Raw genomic sequence first — 23417 nt, forward strand, 5'->3', positions numbered from 1 at the left:
TTGTACAGTGTCGCCATCCAGAAACACACCATGGCTTCTTGCATTTTCAGATGGAACAATCAAGAAGCATGCAAATGCTTCCTAATAGAACCATTCATTCGTTGTCTGAAACCACTCATCCAATTCACCTGGAGGAAACCCACGCAGACACAGGGAGAACACACCACACTCCTCACAGACAGTCACCCGGAGGAAACCCACGCAGACACAGGGAGAACACACCACACTCCTCACAGACAGTCACCCGGAGGAAACCCACGCAGACACAGGGAGAACACACCACACTCCTCACAGACAGTCACCCAGAGGAAACCCACACAGACACAGAGAGAACACACCACACTCCTCACAGACAGTCACCCGGAGGAAACCCACGCAGACACAGAGAGAACACACCACACTCGTCACAGACAGTCACCCAGAGGAAACCCACGCAGACACAGGGAGAACACACCACACTCCTCACAGACAGTCACCCGGAGCAGGACTCAAACCCACTAATAGAACCATTTTGGCTCTAATTACTCCACATAATTAATCCACATATTGCACTTAAGTAGTTGCATTTAATTCATATTTTCCAATTTATTCTTTTATTTGTTATTTTTTGGTATATTGATAACTCTGTATTAGCAGTAAACATGTGAATAAGCATTGTCTTTGAGCATGTGTCAAAGTGGATTTGCACATAACTGCTTTCTAATTTTTTTTGCTTTTTTCAAATTGCCCCTGCTTTTTATAAGGGGTTTATAGCCATTGACACCTTCGTCTCTGTCATCCTTTCCGTCCAGTATTACTTCTGCTTAAATGCGTTTATTGGGCTGTTGTGTTTGTAGGTTGTCCAGGAGCCCAGAAGCTCATTGTGAGGCCCACGATAGCCCTGTGTCCAGAGACTTTTATAAATAGCCACAGCTCCATCTATTTCCACTGTCCAACACATCAGCACCTCGAAGTCCTCCCCCAGCACTCTCCTCTTACTGCAGTGGATTCACTCACTCAGTGTTCTTTACAACTCAAGGTAGTTCATTTGTTTAATCAGTAATGCCCTGGTGTTTACACAGTCACACATATTTAATACGCTACGCTGAGTTCTGATTCTCTCCTGGAGAATGTAATGTACCTTTAGGGAGCATAACTGGATCACGGTTGTACCTTTAAAGGTACATTTACATTGTCTGTACATTTAAAGACAATACTGTACATGTACATCTGAGAGTGTAGGTGTGAGTGAATGTGTGAGTGTGTGGTGCCATGTGACGAACCAGACGGTACTCCATCCTGGATGTGTTCCTGCCCTACCCCCGGTGCTTCCAGACAGGCTCCAGCTCCAGACAGCCTCCATCAGAATGAGCCTCTGTTTACTCTAAAAGGAAGGTGCCTAGGAGTGAGTCGTGAGAAGCAGAAACGTTGGTTTTACTCCGTTTCGCACGTCCTTCTTTCACCATATTCAATCAGTGCTCTCATTTAATACATTTAAACTTGTCTTTGTGTTTTCAAGTGATGTTTAAGGTCCATTGCAGGCACTTTGCAAGCGTAGCTTTGCCAACAAAATGAGATGTTCTAAAGCAGCTGCACATGAGAGTGATATACCCCTGGTCAGTGCCAAGCGTTGACTAGAAGGGGTTTAAAAGATGGATAAGCAGATATCCCCAAACCTGGTTATCACACTGACTACACCTCTGGCCCTTAGCTAGACAGCGTGTGCTGATGTGGGTATCTTTATATAAGAGGATGGAGCCTGATGGCTATTGAAGAAGAACTTATTACACAATCTAGACGCACTGTACCAAACAGACTGGGACAGACAGTACTTAAGTTTTAGGACCTGCCCAGACGTGCTCTTGTGGCTGCTATCAAATTCTCACAATCAAGTTCTAAGCCCTTCCAGAAGAGTACAAGCTGTTACAGCAAAGAGCGAACAAACTCCCGATGAATACCCTTCGTTTCAGGATTGATGATAGATTTCCAACAGAAAGCACAGAGATGGCATACACAGAGCAGTACGGACACGCCATCGGACAGGAATAGAGTCTAGAGATGGATGAAGCGACAGATGAGCCAGACAGATGAAGAGAGAGACACTGAACTGGTTGAGCAGCAGAACACAGCGTAGGACACAGGACTCAGCAGAAAATGGCATGGCGTGCCTCCGCTGGGGCTTTAAACACGTCGACACACTCCTTCAGTGCAAGACTGGTGTGAAGCAATGTAAGAGGAAGCATCAGTCTATAATGAGCTCATAATAACTCACTTAATATGAATGAGAAAATCTTTCATCCGCTACACGCTGTAAACTCCACTCATTCACACTCAATTCTAAATAATAAACCAATAATATCTCGACCTTCCAGTATGGTAAACAATGCAAATCATTTTGTTTTCTATTGGACTGTTTTTGTTGTAGCACTTTTGTTTGAGAATCACTGGCTCTTATCCAGTAGTTCCTGCCAAAACAAAGCTGTGGTTACTCATTTTACGTTGGTTATCTCTCTCTAACAATACATGTATTACCATCAAGGCAGGGATACCAGCAATACCAGCAACCAGGGATAATACAACACAATTGTTGTGTGATTTTGATGGAAATCTAATTGAGTGTTGGGGCAAAATGTTCACAGAAAGCATTTGCCTTGTTATAAATGAGATTCTTCCAGTCATTATGTATTTTTCAGTTGTCCAGTGGCAAAAGCTGGGTATTTTAAACATCATGGAAAACTTAAACCTATTAAATATCAGGAATGAACTCAGTAAATGTGCTGAGATTAGTCTTGGCGCCAACATATGGTAAGAAGAGAAACTAATAAGTAAAGGGGGGCATCTTATTGGGGGAGGTATCATCCATCAGGTTACCCTATCCTAATAATGTAAACCAAAGATGTCCTAACAAAACTAGCACCTGATTTAACATGTGCAAAAGGCAACAAGCAGTCGGGATAAAATTACTTGCTAACATGCTTCTTATTTACATTATATAATGATTAGTTTATGTAATTTCATTTTTTTAAAAATAATACACAGTAAATAATATTTCGATGCTATTTAAATGTTGTAATGGGTGGCGTGAGCCTTAATAAAGGTTAAAAAATGTAAACACCTTTAAAGTAATTCTTAGCTCATCTTTAAGCTAAATCCAAAATTCATACCAAAGTAAAAGAAGAAAGGCTTTACAATGAATACCATGCAGAGATGTTGCCAGATATTTTTGGTGTCCTTGAAAATATAAGGGCTCTGGAACCTAGTCTTACTTTTTTTGGGGTCACTGTGTGTCACAGATCCTAAAGCTGTGGTTGCACTTGACGTTTGCAGTTAGCAACTTAGTAAAGATTGGTAACACAAACATGCTAACTCGCAAACCATAAACAGAAAAATAAATAACCCCCAAAAATTTGGACTCCCAAATATAACTTCTGACTTCTGTGGGTTCGAGTCCCACTCCAGGTGACTGTGTGTGAGGAGTGTGGTGTGTTCTCCCTGTGTCTGCGTGGGTTTCCTCCGGGTGATTGTCTGTGAAGAGTGTGGTGTGTTCTCCCTGTGTCTGCGTGGGTTTCCTCCGGGTGACTGTCTGTGAGGAGTGTGGTGTGTTCTCCCTGTGTCTGCGTGGGTTTCCTCCGGGTGACTGTCTGTGAGAAGTGTGGTGTGTTCTCTCTGTGTCTGCATGGGTTTCCTCCGGGTGACTGTCTGTGAGGAGTGTGGTGTGTTCTCTCTGTGTCTGCGTGGGTTTCCTCCGGGTGACTGTCTGTGAGGAGTGTGGTGTGTTCTCCCTGTGTCTGCGTGGGTTTCCTCCGGGTGACTGTCTGTGAGGAGTGTGGTGTGTTCTCCCTTTTTCTGTATGGGTTTCCTCTGGGTGCTCCAGTTTTCTGACACAGCCCAAAAAAAACACGTTGGTAGGTGGTTTGGCGACTCAAAAAAAGTGTCCGCAGGTGTGTGTGTGTGTGTGTTGCCCTGTGAAGGACTGGCGCCCCCTCCAGGGTGTATTCCCGCCTTGCGCCCAATGATTCCAGGTAGGCTCTGGACCCATCGCGACCCTGAACTGGATAAGGGTTACAGATAATGAATGAATGATATAAAACATCATTCATGCTGTATGAAGCTCCGCCCCTTTACGTTACCACAGCCAAAGTGACACATTGTTTGAGGGCGTGAATTTGTACCTGGATGTTCACCAAATTTGAACTTGAAGAGTCACTTTGCTTGCAAAATTTATTCACCTCTAAAGTCTGCAGCCAAAATTGCACAATCACAGTTTTAGAACTGTACGTAAAGTATCTCCTCATATGGAGCCCCTGATACCAGCATAAATAATTAATATTCAGATATTTGAATCACTGGAGCCAGCATTTCTTTAAAAGAGTACTCAATTATTTTCTTCTTCATGTTATGAAATGGAAGTTCTGCTGACACCTAGTGGCCTGGTTTCATTTTCACAGCACTGTACTGAAATCAAAGGGTGGGGAGTGGTTTCCTCTCCTCCTCCAAATGTTACATTGTGCAGTTTCTTTAGTGCTGAGCCCAGGAAAGACACAGGCTCTATTCTCCCGATTACAGATCAACATCACAATTATTTTGAAGCTGTAATATCAGGGTACATGTACTACCAAGTGAGGCGGCACAGGAGCGCAGCAGGGACCTGCAGGTTGTGGGTTCGAGTCCAGCTCCGGGTGACTGTTTGTGAGGAGTGTGGTGTGTTCTCCCTGTGTCTGCTTGGGTTTCCTCCGAGTGATTGTCTGTGAGGAGTGTGGTGTGTTCTCCCTGTGTCTGCTTGGGTTTCTTCCGGGTGACTGTCTGTGAGGAGCGTGGTGTGTTCTCCCTGTGTCTGCTTGGGTTTCTTCCGGGTGATTGTCTGTGAGGGGTGTGGTGTGTTCTCTCTGTGTCTGCGTGGGTTTCCTCCGGGTGATTGTCTGTGAGGGGTGTGGTGTGTTCTCTCTGTGTCTGCGTGGGTTTCCTCCGGGTGACTGTCTGTGAGGAGTGTGGTGTGTTCTCCCTGTGTCTGCTTGGGTTTCTTCCGGGTGACTGTCTGTGAGGAGTGTGGTGTGTTCTCTCTGTGTCTGTGTGGGTTTCCTCCGAGTGACTGTCTGTGAGGAGTGTGGTGTGTTCTCCCTGTGTCTGCGTGGGTTTCCTCCGGGTGACTGTCTGTGAGGAGTGTGGTGTGTTCTCCCTGTGTCCGCGTGGGTATCCTCCGGGTGCTCCAGTTTCCTCCCACAGTCCAAAAACACACGTTGGTAGGTGGATCAGCGACTCAAAAGTGTCTGTATGTGTGAGTGAATGTGTGTGTGTGTGTGTATGTGTTGCCCTGTGAAGGACTGGGTCCCCCTCCAGGGTGTGTTCCCGTCTTGCGCCCAATTATTCCAGGTAGGCTCTGGACCCACCGCGACCCTGAACTGGATAAGGGTTACAGATAATGAATGAATGAATGTATAATATAATTATATGTCAAAACATATTTAGGTGGAAAAAGGCAAAGTTGGCGGGAAACCTCACAGGTGGAAAAAAGTAAATGTATCTTTCACCAGTAAAGCTGTCTGGAAATGATCCAGTGTTTACTGCATGGTATTCCCGAGCCCCAGAAGTGGCATTACGACCGCTCCTTCACCCTGCCGAGGGAACACAGTTCCAGGGTGCTGGGTTTTCAGCTCAGGAACGACACATATCCGTCAACATGTCATCAGCTCCTTCCCCTGGCTCGGATGCTTTAGCCCAATTGTGTCAAGTACATGATGAGTGTCCAGCTCTGGAAACCCTGCCAGAGTGGGGGAGGGGGAGGCCGAGGGGGAATATCATGTCTTTTCGTGACTGAGTTTCGCGGACTATGAGGTGTTGGGCTGTTGGCCTGAGTGGAGCAATCTGGAGTCAAGTTTCATCAGCGAATAAACAGCAGCTGTGGTCTTAATACTTACAGCTCATTTACTCCATCAGTATTCACACAGTAGAAAGAACTAGCATACAGTGTTCGTTCTGAAATTAAGGGTATTTATAGTTACTTTGTCCCTCCTTTGTTGAAGGGCTGTAAGCCAGACTCTAAGACACTACTACACCCTTAACACCCAGTGCATGTGGGCTTAGGAGCATGTGCAGCTGCTCCAGAGACTTCTGTTCCATTTCAGCTTTTGTATAGAGTTTGTGTGCAACTGATCATCTGTATTCAGAATGAATGCACATGTGAGGGGTGTCTATATACTTTTGGATCTGTGTAGTTGTTTTTTAACATGGTGTGGTATTGACAGTTTTGCTTCTGTGATTAAAAGTCCTGTTGCTTTAATATTCACTGCACAGGCTGAAGTTTGTGGACACCCGCTCATCTATTGGACAGGACAGAGCTCAAATACTGATACATGACTATTAGTTCTGGCACTCAGTCTCATCCGAAAAGTGGAGATGGAGATCCATTACTCCAGACGACTGGGAGGAGCTGAGTGAATTTATACCCCTCTGACAGACTCTTGGCATTGGGCATAGTGAGCTCCTGTACTGCTGCTCCATCTCCTGAATTTCTACAAATTTTACGAGCTGTGTGTGCCCAGCCCAATACTGTCTCCACAGTGCATGAACCATAAAGGGGATATATATACATATTTTTAAAATCATTTGTTCATGCATTAACCAGCCAGGGAGGAAACCGGAGCACCTGGAGGAAACCCACGCAGACACAAAGAGTACACACAACACTCCTCACAAACAGTCAATCGGAGGAAACCCACGCAGACACAGAGAGAGCACACCACACTCCTCACAGACAGTCACCCGGAGGAAACCCACGCAGACACAGAGAGAACACACCACACTCCTCACAGACAGTCACCCGGAGGAAACCCACGCAGACACAGAGAGAACACACCACACTCCTCACAGTCACCTGGAGGAAACCCACGCAGACACAGGGAGAACACACCACACTCCTCACAGACAGTCACCTGGAGGAAACCCACGCAGACACAGGGAGAACACACCACACTCCTCACAGACTGTCACCCAGAGGAAACCCATGCAGACACAGGGAGAACACACCACACTCCTCACAGACAGTCACCCGGAGGAAACCAATGCAGACACAGAGAGAACACACCACACTCCTCACAGTCACCTGGAGGAAACCCACGCAGACACAGGGAGAACACACCACACTCCTCACAGACAGTCACCTGGAGGAAACCCACGCAGACACAGGGAGAACACACCACACTCCTCACAGACTGTCACCCAGAGGAAACCCATGCAGACACAGGGAGAACACACCACACTCCTCACAGACAGTCACCCGGAGGAAACCAATGCAGACACAGAGAGAACACACCACACTCCTCACAGTCACCTGGAGGAAACCCACGCAGACACAGGGAGAACACACCACACTCCTCACAGACTGTCACCCGGAGGAAACCCACACAGACACAGAGAGAACACACCACACTCCTCACAGACAGTCACCCGGAGGAAACCCATGCAGACAAAGGGAGAACACACCACACTCCTCACAGACAGTCACCCGGAGGAAACCCACACAGACACAGGGAGAACACACCACACTCCTCACAGTCACCTGGAGGAAACCCACACAGACACAGGGAGAACACACCACACTCCTCACAGACAGTCACCCGGAGGAAACCCACGCAGACACAGGGACAACACCAGACTCCTCACAGTCACCTGGAGGAAACCCACGCAGACACCGGGAGAACACACCACACTCCTCACAGACAGTCACCCGGAGGAAACCCACACAGACACAGGGAGAACACACCACACTCCTCACAGACAGTCACCCGGAGGAAACCCACACAGACACAGGGAGAACACACCACACTCCTCACAGACAGTCACCTGGAGGAAACCCACACAGACACCGAGAGAACACACCACACTCCTCACAGTCACCCGGAGGAAACCCACATGGACACAGGGAGAACACACCACACTCCTCACAGACAGTCACCTGGAGGAAACCCACACAGACACCGAGAGAACACACCACACTCCTCACAGTCACCCAGAGGAAACCCACACGGACACAGGGAGAACACACCACACTCCTCACAGACAGTCACCCAGAGTAAACCCACACGGACACAGGGAGAACACACCACACTCCTCACAGTCACCCAGAGGAAACCCACACGGACACAGGGAGAACACACCACACTCCTCACAGACAGTCACCTGGAGGAAACACACACAGACACAGGGAGAACACATCACACTCCTCACAGACACCTGGAGGAAACCCACACAGACACCGAGAGAACACACCACACTCCTCACAGACAGTCACCCGGAGGAAACCCACGCAGACACAGGGACAACACCAGACTCCTCACAGTCACCTGGAGGAAACCCACACAGACACCGGGAGAACACACCACACTCCTCAAAGACAGTCACCCGGAGGAAACCCACACAGACACAGGGAGAACACACCACACTCATCACAGACAGTCACCTGGAGGAAACCCACACAGACACCGAGAGAACACACCACACTCCTCACAGTCACCCAGAGGAAACCCACACGGACACAGGGAGAACACACCACACTCCTCGCAGACAGTCACCCAGAGGAAACCCACACGGACACAGGGAGAACACACCACACTCCTCACAGTCACCCAGAGGAAACCCACACGGACACAGGGAGAACACACCACACTCCTCACAGACAGTCACCTGGAGGAAACACACAGACACAGGGAGAACACATCACACTCCTCACAGACACCTAGAGGAAACCCACACAGACACCGAGAGAACACACCACACTCCTCACAGTCACCCGGAGGAAACCCACGCGGACACAGGGAGAACACACCACACTCCTCACAGACAGTCACCTGGAGGAAACCCACACAGACACAGGTAGAACACATCACACTCCTCACAGACACCTGGAGGAAACCCACACAGACACCGAGAGAACACACCACACTCCTCACAGACAGTCACCCGGAGGAAACCCACGCAGACACAGGGACAACACCAGACTCCTCACAGTCACCTGGAGGAAACCCACGCAGACACCGGGAGAACACACCACACTCCTCACAGACAGTCACCCGGAGGAAACCCACACAGACACAGGGAGAACACACCACACTCCTCACAGACAGTCACCTGGAGGAAACCCACACAGACACCGAGAGAACACACCACACTCCTCACAGTCACCCAGAGGAAACCCACACGGACACAGGGAGAACACACCACACTCCTCACAGACAGTCACCCAGAGGAAACCCACACGGACACAGGGAGAACACACCACACTCCTCACAGTCACCCAGAGGAAACCCACACGGACACAGGGAGAACACACCACACTCCTCACAGACAGTCACCTGGAGGAAACACACAGACACAGGGAGAACACATCACACTCCTCACAGACACCTAGAGGAAACCCACACAGACACCGAGAGAACACACCACACTCCTCACAGTCACCCGGAGGAAACCCATGCGGACACAGGGAGAACACACCACACTCCTCACAGACAGTCACCTGGAGGAAACCCACACAGACACCGAGAGAACACACCACACTCCTCACAGTCACCCAGAGGAAACCCACACGGACACAGGGAGAACACACCACACTCCTCACAGACAGTCACCCAGAGGAAACCCACACGGACACAGGGAGAACACACCACACTCCTCACAGTCACACAGAGGAAACCCACACGGACACAGGGAGAACACACCACACTCCTCACAGACAGTCACCTGGAGGAAACCCACGTTGACACAGGGAGAACACACCACACTCCTCTCAGACAGTCACCCAGAGCGGGACTCAAACCCACAACCTCCAGGTCCCTGGAGGTACATGTTTTTCTTTGAACAGTGATGACATGTCTCCTTTCAACTAGGTGGACTGAACATTTATGAGGTTTGTCTAAAAACATTAGTGTAGTTAATTAAAATGCACATAAAAATGCGTAGGATAAAAGTCTGTTAACTGGGTCGACTGTGTGTCTCTGATCCTCTGAAATTTGTTCAGGATCATTCACTGCCTCAGGACACAGCTCTGTTCGGATTAAAGTCCTGTGCTGATCTCTAGTGGGTGCAATGTGTAAGTGATGAGTAAACAGTTAAGAGTCTTACTGTAATTCAGTCTTACACACTGACCTTAGAACAGACACAGAGTCTTACACACTAACCTTAGAACAGACACAGAGTCTTACACACTGACCTTAGAACAGACACAAAGTCTTACACACTAACCTTAGAACAGACACAGAGTCTTACACACTGACCTTAGAACAGACACAGAGTCTTACACACTGACCTTAGAACAGACACAGAGTCTTACACACTGACCTTAGAACAGACACAGAGTCTTACACACTAACCTTAGAACAGACACAGAGTCTTACACACTGACCTTAGAACAGACACAGAGTCTTACACACTAACCTTAGAACAGACACAGAGTCTTACACACTAACCTTAGAACAGACACAAAGTCTTACACACTAACCTTAGAACAGACACAGAGTCTTACACACTGACCTTAGAACAGACACAGAGTCTTACACACTAACCTTAGAACAGACACAGAGTCTTACACACTGACCTTAGAACAGACACAGAGTCTTACACACTAACCTTAGAACAGACACAGAGTCTTACACACTGACCTTAGAACAGACACAGAGTCTTATACACTGACCTTAGAAGAGTCACAGAGTCTTATACACTGACCTTAGAACAGACACAGAGTCTTACACACTGACCTTAGAACAGACACAGAGTCTTACACACTGACCTTAGAACAGTCACAGAGTCTTACACACTGACCTTAAAACAGTCACAGAGTCTTATACACTGACCTTAGAACAGACACAGAGTCTTACACACTGACCTTAGAACAGACACAGAGTCTTACACACTGACCTTAGAACAGACACAGAGTCTTATACACTGACCTTAGAACAGTCACAGAGTCTTATACACTGACCTTAGAACAGACACAGAGTCTTACACACTGACCTTAGAACAGACACAGAGTCTTACACACTGACCTTAGAACATACACGGAGTCTTACACACTGACCTTAGAACAGACACAGAGTCTTACACACTAACCTTAGAACAGACACAGAGTCTTACACACTGACCTTAGAACAGACACAAAGTCTTACACACTGACCTTAGAACAGTCACAGAGTCTTACACACTGACCTTAGAACAGTCACAGAGTCTTATACACTGACCTTAGAACAGTCACAGAGTCTTACACACTGACCTTAGAACAGACACAGAGTCTTACACACTGACCTTAGAACAGTCACAGAGTCTTATACACTGACCTTAGAACAGTCACAGAGTCTTACACACTAACCTTAGAACAGACACAGAGTCTTACACACTGACCTTAGAACAGACACAAAGTCTTACACACTGACCTTAGAACAGACACAGAGTCTTACACACTAACCTTAGAACAGATACAGAGTCTTACACACTAACCTTAGAACAGACACAGAGTCTTACACACTAACCTTAGAACAGACACAGAGTCTTACACACTGACCTTAGAACAGACACAAAGTCTTACACACTGACCTTAGAACAGTCACAGAGTCTTATACACTGACCTTAGAACAGTCACAGAGTCTTATACACTGACCTTAGAACAGTCACAGAGTCTTACACACTGACCTTAGAACAGACACAGAGTCTTACACACTGACCTTAGAACAGACACAGAGTCTTACACACTGACCTTAGAACAGACACAGAGTCTTACACACTGACCCTAGAACAGACAGTGAGTCTCAGACACTGACCCTAGAACAGACACAGAGTCTTACACACTGACCTTAGAACAGACACAGAGTCTTACACACTGACCCTAGAACAGACAGTGAGTCTCAGACACTGACCTTAGAACAGACAGAGCCTTACACACTGACCTTAGAACAGACAGAGCCTTACACACTGACCTTAGAACAGACACAGAGTCTTACACACTGACCCTAGAACAGACACAGAGTCTTACACACTGACCTTAGAACAGACACAGAGTCTTACACACTGACCTTAGAACAGACACAAAGTCTTACACACTGACCTTAGAACAGTCACAGAGTCTTATACACTGACCTTAGAACAGTCACAGAGTCTTATACACTGACCTTAGAACAGACACAGAGTCTTACACACTGACCTTAGAACAGACATAGAGTCTTACACACTGACCCTAGAACAGACAGTGAGTCTCAGACACTGACCCTAGAACAGACACAGAGTCTTACACACTGACCTTAGAACAGACACAGAGTCTTACACACTGACCCTAGAACAGACAGTGAGTCTCAGACACTGACCTTGTAACAGACAGAGTCTTACACACTAACCTTAGAACAGACACAGAGTCTTACACACTGACCTTAGAACAGACACAAAGTCTTACACACTGACCTTAGAACAGTCACAGAGTCTTATACACTGACCTTAGAACAGTCACAGAGTCTTATACACTGACCTTAGAACAGTCACAGAGTCTTACACACTGACCTTAGAACAGACACAGAGTCTTACACACTGACCTTAGAACAGACACAGAGTCTTACACACTGACCTTAGAACAGACACAGAGTCTTACACACTGACCCTAGAACAGACAGTGAGTCTCAGACACTGACCCTAGAACAGACACAGAGTCTTACACACTGACCTTAGAACAGACACAGAGTCTTACACACTGACCCTAGAACAGACAGTGAGTCTCAGACACTGACCTTAGAACAGACAGAGCCTTACACACTGACCTTAGAACAGACAGAGCCTTACACACTGACCTTAGAACAGACACAGAGTCTTACACACTGACCCTAGAACAGACACAGAGTCTTACACACTGACCTTAGAACAGACACAGAGTCTTACACACTGACCTTAGAACAGACACAAAGTCTTACACACTGACCTTAGAACAGTCACAGAGTCTTATACACTGACCTTAGAACAGACACAGAGTCTTACACACTGACCTTAGAACAGACACAGAGTCTTACACACTGACCCTAGAACAGACAGTGAGTCTCAGACACTGACCCTAGAACAGACACAGAGTCTTACACACTGACCTTAGAACAGACACAGAGTCTTACACACTGACCCTAGAACAGACAGTGAGTCTCAGACACTGACCTTAGAACAGACAGAGCCTTACACACTGACCTTAGAACAGACACAGAGTCTTACACACTGACCTTAGAACAGACACAGAGTCTTACACACTGACCCTAGAACAGACAGTGAGTCTCAGACACTGACCCTAGAACAGACACAGAGTCTTACACACTGACCTTAGAACAGACACAGAGTCTTACACACTGACCCTAGAACAGACAGTGAGTCTCAGACACTGACCTTAGAACAGACAGAGTCTTACACACTAACCTTAGAACAGACACAGAGTCTTACACACTGACCTTAGAACAGACACAAAGTCTTACACACTGACCTTAGAACAGTCACAGAGTCTTATACACTGACCTTAGAACAGTCACAGAGTCTTATACACTGACCTTAGAACAGTCACAGAGTCTTACACACTGACCTTAGAACAGACACAGAGTCTTACACACTGACCTTAGAACAGACACAGAGTCTTACACACTGACCTTAGAACAGACACAGAGTCTTACACACTGACCCTAGAACAGACAGTGAGTCTCAGACACTGACCCTAGAACAGACACAGAGTCTTACACACTGACCTTAGAACAGACACAGAGTCTTACACACTGACCCTAGAACAGACAGTGAGTCTCAGACACTGACCTTAGAACAGACAGAGCCTTACACACTGACCTTAGAACAGACAGAGCCTTACACACTGACCTTAGAACAGACACAGAGTCTTACACACTGACCCTAGAACAGACACAGAGTCTTACACACTGACCTTAGAACAGACACAGAGTCTTACACACTGACCTTAGAACAGACACAAAGTCTTACACACTGACCTTAGAACAGTCACAGAGTCTTATACACTGACCTTAGAACAGACACAGAGTCTTACACACTGACCTTAGAACAGACACAGAGTCTTACACACTGACCCTAGAACAGACAGTGAGTCTCAGACACTGACCCTAGAACAGACACAGAGTCTTACACACTGACCTTAGAACAGACACAGAGTCTTACACACTGACCCTAGAACAGACAGTGAGTCTCAGACACTGACCTTAGAACAGACAGAGCCTTACACACTGACCTTAGAACAGACACAGAGTCTTACACACTGACCTTAGAACAGACACAGAGTCTTACACACTGACCTTAGAACAGACACAAAGTCTTACACACTGACCTTAGAACAGTCACAGAGTCTTATACACTGACCTTAGAACAGTCACAGAGTCTTATACACTGACCTTAGAACAGACACAGAGTCTTACACACTGACCTTAGAACAGACACAGAGTCTTACACACTGACCCTAGAACAGACAGTGAGTCTCAGACACTGACCCTAGAACAGACACAGAGTCTTACACACTGACCCTAGAACAGACAGTGAGTCTCAGACACTGACCTTAGAACAGACACAGAGTCTTATACACTGACCTTAGAACAGACACAGAGTCTTACACACTGACCCTAGAACAGACAGTGAGTCTCAGACACTGACCTTAGAACAGACAGAGCCTTACACACTGACCTTAGAACAGACACAAAGTCTTACACACTGACCTTAGAACAGACACAAAGTCTTACACACTGACCTTAGAACAGTCACAGAGTCTTATACACTGACCTTAGAACAGTCACAGAGTCTTACACACTGACCTTAGAACAGACACAGAGTCTTACACACTGACCCTAGAACAGACAGTGAGTCTCAGACACTGACCCTAGAACAGACACAGAGTCTTACACACTGACCCTAGAACAGACAGTGAGTCTCAGACACTGACCTTAGAACAGACACAGAGTCTTATACACTGACCTTAGAACAGACACAGAGTCTTACACACTGACCCTAGAACAGACAGTGAGTCTCAGACACTGACCTTAGAACAGACAGAGCCTTACACACTGACCTTAGAACAGACAGAGCCTTACACACTGACCTTAGAACAGACACAGAGTCTTACACACTGACACTAGAACAGACAGTGAGTCTCAGACACTGACCTGGACAGGCTCTTGAACACACACAGCTTGTATAAATTCCACAGAAAAGCATGAAATGAGATGGGATGTTCCGAAACAGCTTCACATGAGTCTAAGGTCCCCATGCCCAATGCCAAGTGTGTCTCTCCCCGCACTAATCTGTGTATCACTGGAACTGATTTCTCTGGAGTGATGGAGCATCATCCAATATATTTGGGATTTATAGCTGGAGTGTCCAGCATCAGTACCAGAAGTCATTAATGCTGTTGTGTCCATCAAATACACACAGCAATGTTTAATCAAATAGTGTAAAGTGTTTTCCAGAAGAGTAGAGATTGTTACTGCAGTAACGAGGGAAAAGACAACCTGCAGATACCCTTCATTTCAAACGAAAAGCTGGATGAGTAGGTGTCCACAAACCTTTGGCCAAAAAAAAAAAAAAACTTTTTTCAGCAAACAATGTCAGTTACCACATTCTGGGACCAAAGAGGGGGAGAAAGGGACAGTGTGTGAGAGAGAGAGAGAGAGAGAGAGAGAGAGAGAGAGAGAGAGAGAGCACAAGAGCGAGACAGAGAGAGTGTAGTAAAGAAGGAAAGAGGAAGGAAAGAGAGTGACAGATAGAAAGAGAAGAAAAGGAAAGTCAAAAGATTCCAACAGGGAATTTGTGAGTATTAACAATTATTTGGGAATATTTATATCTGCATTGCAGGAATGCAAGGGATTAGTCTGTTTTGCTGTTAAACTCACAGTGATGTCACGAGAATAACAGAATAATAGAGGCTTTATTGAGAGAAGGCATGCTGTTGTTAATAAAGTCACATTATTGTTATTATGTTACTTAAGAACATTATGTTACTTGAGAACATTATTACCTTAATTTACAAAGTTTAAGCCTGTTAACGATGGAAATGATGGTGTGTGTGTGTGTGTGTGTGTGTGTGTGTGTGTGCAGGGCAAACATTAGGAAAACACATTCTTTCGAGAGAACTCATGTCTTGGACTGAGAGAGAGAGAGCTAGACAGAGAGAGAGAGAGAGGGAGAGAGAGAGAGAGGGAGAGAGAGAGAGAGAGAGAGAGAGAGAGAGAGAGAGAGAGTGAAAGATGGATGGATGAAACAGCTGTAACTGATATATTTTAATTACAGAAAGAACACACAATCAAAATCATGAGCACACTCTGTAAATAAAAGTGAATCTGGAGAATGAACTCACTCTGTGCACATTGGTAACTCACTCTCACTAAACTGTGACTTAAACTTCTCATAACAAAACCAGAAATCATTAAAAGACAGAGAAGAAAACTACCATTGGTCCAAAAACATCAGAAAATTAAACAGGTTTACCATTATATAGTAATTAAAATCATGAGCACCTGAGCGTCTCCCTGTAATCACATTTATTTATAAATACTGGGCGTACACTTTACCTTTACATAAGCCATCTTTACATAAGAACTTCCGGAGAAATTCCAAAGAATCAGGTCTGGATATTTTCTGGAGAGTTGTCTTTACACACGTGTAGCAGAGTTCTCCGGAACATTAGCGGTTCTATTCACATATGCGCTCACTCTGACATAACCATTTTTTGTACTGGGGCTAGCTGGATACAGTCCAGGATCAATATTGTGGATGTTTCTGTTCACACATACAGCTCCTCTGGGTACAGTCTGGAAAATTCTAGGGTTTCATGTGTGAAAGGGGCTTTAGTAACTCCAACACCACCAAGGTAAAACACGGCCTCAAACTTGGCCCAATATTCGGGCTTAAACCATTGTGTTCACCTAAAAAAACACGTCAGAACATTGCTTACGTGATCTCAAACACACCAGCTTATCAAGTTTCTGCAACCTTATAGTAGCCATGTGCACAGATATACCCCAGGGGGCTTGAGTTGTTGACCTTTGTGCTCTCAGACTGCACCTCTACCCTCTAAGTCAAAGTGTGCACTATATATAAATATATACACATATATAACATTAACCCCAGGAGTAGCGTTAACACTGCTGTGTCTGATCCACTGATCAGTGGCACACACACTAACACACGACGACCACCACCATGTCAGTGTTACTGGGGGGGGGGGGGGGGGGGGGGGGCTGACAAAGTATACAAAACAACAGATGGACTACAGACTGTAAATGATAGAACAACAACGTGCTTTTTCTTATTTTGCTGATAGACTGACCTCTTTCTCCACAGTTTCTTGGCAGGGATTGGTCAGTCTTCTGCGAGATGGGCAGCTACCCAACTGCCGTGGTTCTGTGCTGTTTCTATGGTAACAGGAAACAATCCAAACAGCACAACACAACCCAATTACGTTAATTACTGTTGATGAAGAATTTCATTTGTCCTCTTTGTTTCATAATCGCTTGTTGTGTTGGGCATTTTTCACAGGACTCGTCACTGTCTGGGCCCAGCCGACAGGTAGGACAAGCCTGTTTACATTTTAACAAAAGACTTTTATTATGGAAAACCAACATGGTCTTGTTTTTATTTCTTTTCAAATTAAAAGTCCTCGATAGCTAGATTTTCAAATGTGCCATTTGTTCCCTAGACTTACTAGCAAAAAGTCCCATATTAAATTCATCATGGTTATGACATCATAACCATGATGAATTTTATATGGGATGTTTTTATCCAACTGCATATTCAACCTACGGCAGTTAAGCCCATCCTTTCCTTTTTAAGTGATGTGGAGTGTTGTTCCTGCCAACCAAAACTAGCAGTGTTACTAGACTTGAAGTTCTGAGAAAAAGATAAATAAAAAAATATATTTAAAAAATACATAAAACAATGGCCCTTTAAATTATTATGTATGTTGTTTGTACTTGTTTGCAAATTCATCCTACATATTATTATGTTTCTGGAACAGTGGAATCAGTCATAGATCATGGCGAGACATCATCAGGTCAGTTTGCAGCACATGTATATTTTTGAATACTTTTGTGTGGAATAATTTGGACACCCTCGGAAAAATGAGACGTATTAATGATTTGTTTTAAGCAAAAAGACGTTCATACAACCACCGCTTATTTCAATGTGGCTTTTATTTTCTACTAAGTTTAAAGTCCAAAGGTCTGTGGACACTCTTTATAGCTAGTGACTCTAGCCTTTCTAAGATTGAGCATGCATCCGCTGTGGTTACAGACACTCCACAGCTGCAGGAGTTTAAAGTGACTGCTCAATTCCATGCATAGGCCAGAAGGCAATAAATTCTACCAGCATTGGTGACAGTGAAATGATGATCTCTGAAATGAAGCAGCTTCCACTACCTTTGGAATAAGGAGTGGTGTTTGTGATCCGGAATTTATCATCTAATCTCGCTAACTGTGATGTGGCTGAATGCCATCAAATCTTCAGAAAAACGCTCTAACTACAAGTGTAAATTCTTCCTAGAAGAGGAGAAGCTGTTACTTCATGAATGGGAAATGAACTGCCAAAAAATAACTTCAGTTTTAGAACGAGGTGGTGTCCAAAAACCATTGGCCACACAATGTATAAATGTGGCTTTAGGGAAGAAGAGATTATAACACGAATTATTTTTTTAGACTGCAGAGAGGAAATGTACCCATGCACCAGGATGTACTCAGTCCATCGCCCTATAAAGAGATGCATCCATTCCCTCTGTCTTTACAGGTGACACAAACACACAGGTCCCATTTCTTACCATGTTTTTCCTTGCTTTAGCAGCCAAGTGTTGAGAAATTTAAATATGATTAACATCACTTTGTTCTGGTTATTAACTTCTGTGTAGATCCATGATGTTGTGAATAGCCATGTACAGGGTGGGCCATTTATATGGATACACCTTAATAAAACGGGAATGGTTGGCGATATTAACTTCCTGTTTGTGGAACATTAGTATATGGGGGGGGGGGACTTTTCAAGATGTGTGGTGACCATGGTGGCCATTTTGAATTCAGCCATTTTGGATCCAACTTTTATTTTTTCAATGGGAAGAGGGTCGTGTGACACATCAAACTTACTGGGAATTTCACAAGAAAAACAATGGTGTGCTTTTAACATAACTTTATTCTTTCATGAGTTATTTACCTGAAACTACGAATACTGGAAGCCTGTGCTAGCATTTCTCCTGCAGTGTTGCCATCAGTGTGTGAAGAGTGGGAGAAGAGGGTTGCATTGACAATCCAACACAATGGGCAGCACTTTGAACATACTTTATAAGTGGCCAGAAACTTGTTAATAACTCACGAAAGAATAAAGTTACGTTACAACCAATTGTTTTTCTTGTGAAATTCCCAATAAGTTTGGTGTGTCACATGACCCCCTTCCCATTGAAAAAACTAAAGTTGGATCCAAAATGGCCGCCATGGTCACCACCATCTTGAAAAGTTTCCCCCCTCTCATATACTAATGTGCCACAAACAGGAAGTTAATATCACCAACCATTCCCATTTTATTAAGGTGTATCCATATAAAAGGCCCACCCTGTAGATGTAACTCTACTCTAGTGCTGGGCAATTTTCATGATTAGTTTGGTTAATTCAACATGTAATAACCGAGATTATTTAGATATTTTATGTTTTAACTAAAACATCCTTAAATGCTATTAAAGGTTTCATGCATTATGAATGAAACCACATCTTAACCGGATAAACCCTAATCCCTTAAAAAAGATAATAAAGATAATCCCTTGCTCACCACGCCACAGTAAACATGCCTTTATTTCCTGCGTATTGGTAACGCACTGTTCTGGAGCTCCTAGTACCCAGGAAATTGGAAGGTTTTACATAAAGTCTTCGTGAATTTAAAGCTGAGGGCTTTCCTTCTTAGATTCAGTGTAGCTGTGGACCAATGAGACACCCTGGGGGAGAGGTGCGCTCACAGCTCTCAGCAGGCGGGGTAGAAGTGATTGACACCTCTATAAACCAATAGCAGGGACTCAGAAGAAGATAAAGAGAGGCGATATGCCGAGATCACTCTCTCTCTCTGGGGCTGGGAGAGGAAGGAGCACCTTGGAACAGGAAGAGTAATCCAGATGAGCAATGAGAGCCCATGGCTGAAAGAGCTCTCTGGAACGCCATTCGGGCCAAAATATTTTAGCATAAACTTAAACTTACTTGTTTTATCACAGAACAACCAAATAAGACCTTTATGTTATGTGACAGATTATTTTTAACATTTTGGGCACTTTGATGTACATATTGTCTACTTTCAGAAAATGCTGTATAACTCCATAATACTTGGCTGTTTTTGCTTAAAATTTTGCAAGATGTCTTACAAGTTCCTAGTGAATCAGAAAATATAAAGAAATGGCTAGTCTGTTATCCTCAGAGCCCAAAAACACATTGTTAGCGCCTAAAATAATAGGCGCTTTTTGCTTTTTTTCTATATTAAAGTTTCCTAATTTGAACTTAAATAATGGAAACAAAAGCCTGGAGATGAATGAATGCCTTGGCCCAAGTGTCTACATCAGTTTAAGCCTTGACTGATCATCCTACAATGTGTTGAGTTTTTTTATCCTTTTGGAACCAGGAGTATATGAATATAATGGTTTAATTTTTTTATTTAATAAAATGCAAAAAAATTAAACTTACATCAAATGTTAACCCTTTAAGTGTTTCTTTTCTCAGTCTCCCGCGAGTCTATGTCATCAACAAAGAGATCTGTGTGAGGACTGTGTGTCAAGAGGAGGAAATTCTGAAAGGTGAGGGAATAAACACACCACGTCACATGACCTGATCACAGATGTCATTTTGTAGTTTGTGGCTAGTATCCAAAAAGACAGAGGCTAAAATATTTTTGTTTAGTTTTGTTAATTCATCTCATTATCACATATTCCATGCCGCATATTAACATATCAGTTCATCATATTAACTTATCAGTTCCAAAGCTATTTAAAATACAGGGTGTCCTCGACTTACGACCTTGATCCGTTCCCACGTCACGTCGTAAACCGATTTTCGGTGTAAGTGGGAACATACGTACATACTGCACGTAAATAACATACTGTAAGCACTTATCCTAACACCTATCCTCCTCGGTACCGAGCCGCGTAACCGTGTATTCTTCCGCCGCGCACACCAAACACGAAGTTCACGTTACGACGTTTACGACGCAAAACCACTTAAGTCAAAACAAGGCTTTATACAGTAAATGGGAGATGTGTCGTAACGAAACATTGTAACTCAGGACTGACGTAACCCGAGGGCCTCCGGTATATATATTTGTATAAAAGTATAGCTCTGTAAAAATATCAAAATTATTATTGAAAAGAAATGTTCTGTTTTATTTAGAACCTAAGGTCATGGATATGGGCATTTGTTATATTCATTATTGCTTATGTTTCTATTTTTAATTACTCAGACATATTCATAATATTTCATATGTAATATATATCACATAAAACTCAGATGTTCACTCTGGTTTGTGCATGCTGTAGTTCTGTTAGTTCTGTGGCAATCTAGCTGCCAGACATTTTACTGGATTTTATAAGATTGTCTTTTCAAAGCATCGTATTTCAGATCCCAAACATGTGTGGCTTCATTAATCAAAGTCAGGTTCAAAATTATTAAAAACAAAACACCTCTGCTAATCCAGGTTGTGCACTGATTGATAGCAGTGTCACTATCTGTGTTTTTATTGCAAGGTATCAGATTACAATGTCTCTCTCTCGCTCTCTCTCTCTCTCTCTCTCTCTCTCTCTCTCTCTCTCTCTCTCTCTCTTTCTCTGTCTGTCTCTCTCTCTCTCAGCTGAATTGTGCAGAGAGAGGTCCGGGTGGCCCAAACGCACTCAGAGATCCACCAGAAGGAACTGTATCCGTAGGAAAAGACAACATGGGCCAGCAAACACTAACACTAACACACACAGAGAGAGAGAGAGAGAGAGAGAGAGAGAGAGAGAGACAGAGAGAGAGAGAGAGAGACATATGAAAGAAGGGACAAAGGAATGCATGTAAGCAAACTAGCATTTTCCACCTAAAATAACATTTATAAGCACGTTTCTGGAGAGCACAATTAGCAAAACAATTCAGAATTCTTTACAAAGTGTAAACTGGCAAATGAAAGCAGATAAAAAACAGAGTAAGACAAAAAAAAGCTCACTGTATCTAAGGAAGCAGTATTATGTTATTTTATTAAACCACAAATAGCACTGTTCATCCTCTCCATAATTCATAACATTTATCTTTTTACTTTTTACTGTAAAATAAATGAGACTGTGGCAGTTTTACTGAACACGCCACGTACCAGGATCATTTGTTTGTGTGGATGCTGTTAAGAGAAGCACATAGTTCATCACTTACTTCATATTATACGTATTTTAATATTGTGTTATCCCTTCATATTATTCAATGTCATTTAAGAGTAGCAAATAAACGTTCTTTATCTGTTGTCCTTTTGATAAGTTGATGTTTGTGAAGTGGTGTTTTTGGTGTGTATTTTGTTTGTTTGTCCCTTGTTTACAACAGGTCAGTGACATGACTGAGTTTAAAAAGAGGACCTCTTTCAGAAGTGCATTTAAAAGACTGTGAGCACTAATTGTGAAACATTTCAAGAATTACATTTCTCGAATAAAAATAGTAATGAAATATGGGTTTCATTATCTATGATACATACAAATGAAAAGATTCAGAGAATCTGGAGAAACGTATGCGCAAGAGACTGTGGTCTATGGCCCTCAGGTGGCACTGAAATAACAACAGAAACATTTGTATAGTGAAAATCACAGCACGGGCCCAGAAACACTTTCAAACAACTTACAAATACGGGGTGGGCCATTTATATGGATACACCTTAATAAAATGGGAATGGTTGGTGATATTAACTTCCCGTTTGTGACACATTATATATGGGTATATATATGGGGGGGAGAATGCACCTGAAACTAGGGATACTGAAAGCCGGTGCGAGCATTTCTCCTGCGGTGTTGCATTGACAATCCAACACAATGGGCAGCACTTTGAACACATTTTATAAGTGGTCAGAAACTTGTAAATAACTCATGAAAGAATAAAGTAAGTTTGATGTGTCACATGACCCTCTTCCCATTGAAAAAACAAAAGTTGGATTCAAAATGGCCGACTTCAAAATGGCCACCATGGTCACCACCCATCTTGAAAAGTCCCCCCCCCCCTCCCATATACTAATGTGCCACAAACAGGAAGTTAACATCACCAACCATTCCCATTTTATTAAGGTGTATCCATATAAATGGCCCACCCTATAGAAAAAAAAAAACATAAAAAATATGATCCAGAAATGCCACCATGTTTTCTGGGAGTGAGCTCATTTAAGATGGACTGAGGCAAAGTGGATAAGTGCCCTGTAGT

General features: G+C 44.0%; 1 protein-coding gene and 1 long non-coding RNA gene across 3 annotated transcripts in view; one reads left to right on the forward strand and one right to left on the reverse strand.

Moving 5' to 3' along the window:
* LOC136708438 (uncharacterized) overlaps positions 1-19910 on the reverse strand; it is a 24267-nt gene extending 4357 nt beyond the window's left edge. The window contains exon 1 of one of the 2 annotated variants that reach the window (XR_010804349.1): positions 19789-19910. This is a non-coding gene — a long non-coding RNA (uncharacterized lncRNA). Of the gene's footprint in view, positions 1-17311; positions 17533-19788 lie in introns of those variants that run through there. The other variant, XR_010804348.1, reaches the window with a different exon arrangement.
* Positions 15690-22525, forward strand: mfap5 (microfibril associated protein 5). The gene is made up of 7 exons (XM_066682996.1): positions 15690-15792; positions 17326-17401; positions 17521-17550; positions 17999-18034; positions 18675-18762; positions 20721-20794; positions 21841-22525. Exons 2-7 carry the CDS (start codon positions 17359-17361, stop codon positions 22044-22046), a joined length of 477 nt encoding a protein of 158 aa, XP_066539093.1. The 5' UTR covers positions 15690-15792; positions 17326-17358; the 3' UTR covers positions 22047-22525.
* Positions 22526-23417: the final 892 nt, after the last annotated feature.

The sequence above is a fragment of the Hoplias malabaricus genome, chromosome 10 (assembly GCF_029633855.1).
Source record: "Hoplias malabaricus isolate fHopMal1 chromosome 10, fHopMal1.hap1, whole genome shotgun sequence".
NCBI classification, from domain to species: domain Eukaryota; kingdom Metazoa; phylum Chordata; class Actinopteri; order Characiformes; family Erythrinidae; genus Hoplias; species Hoplias malabaricus.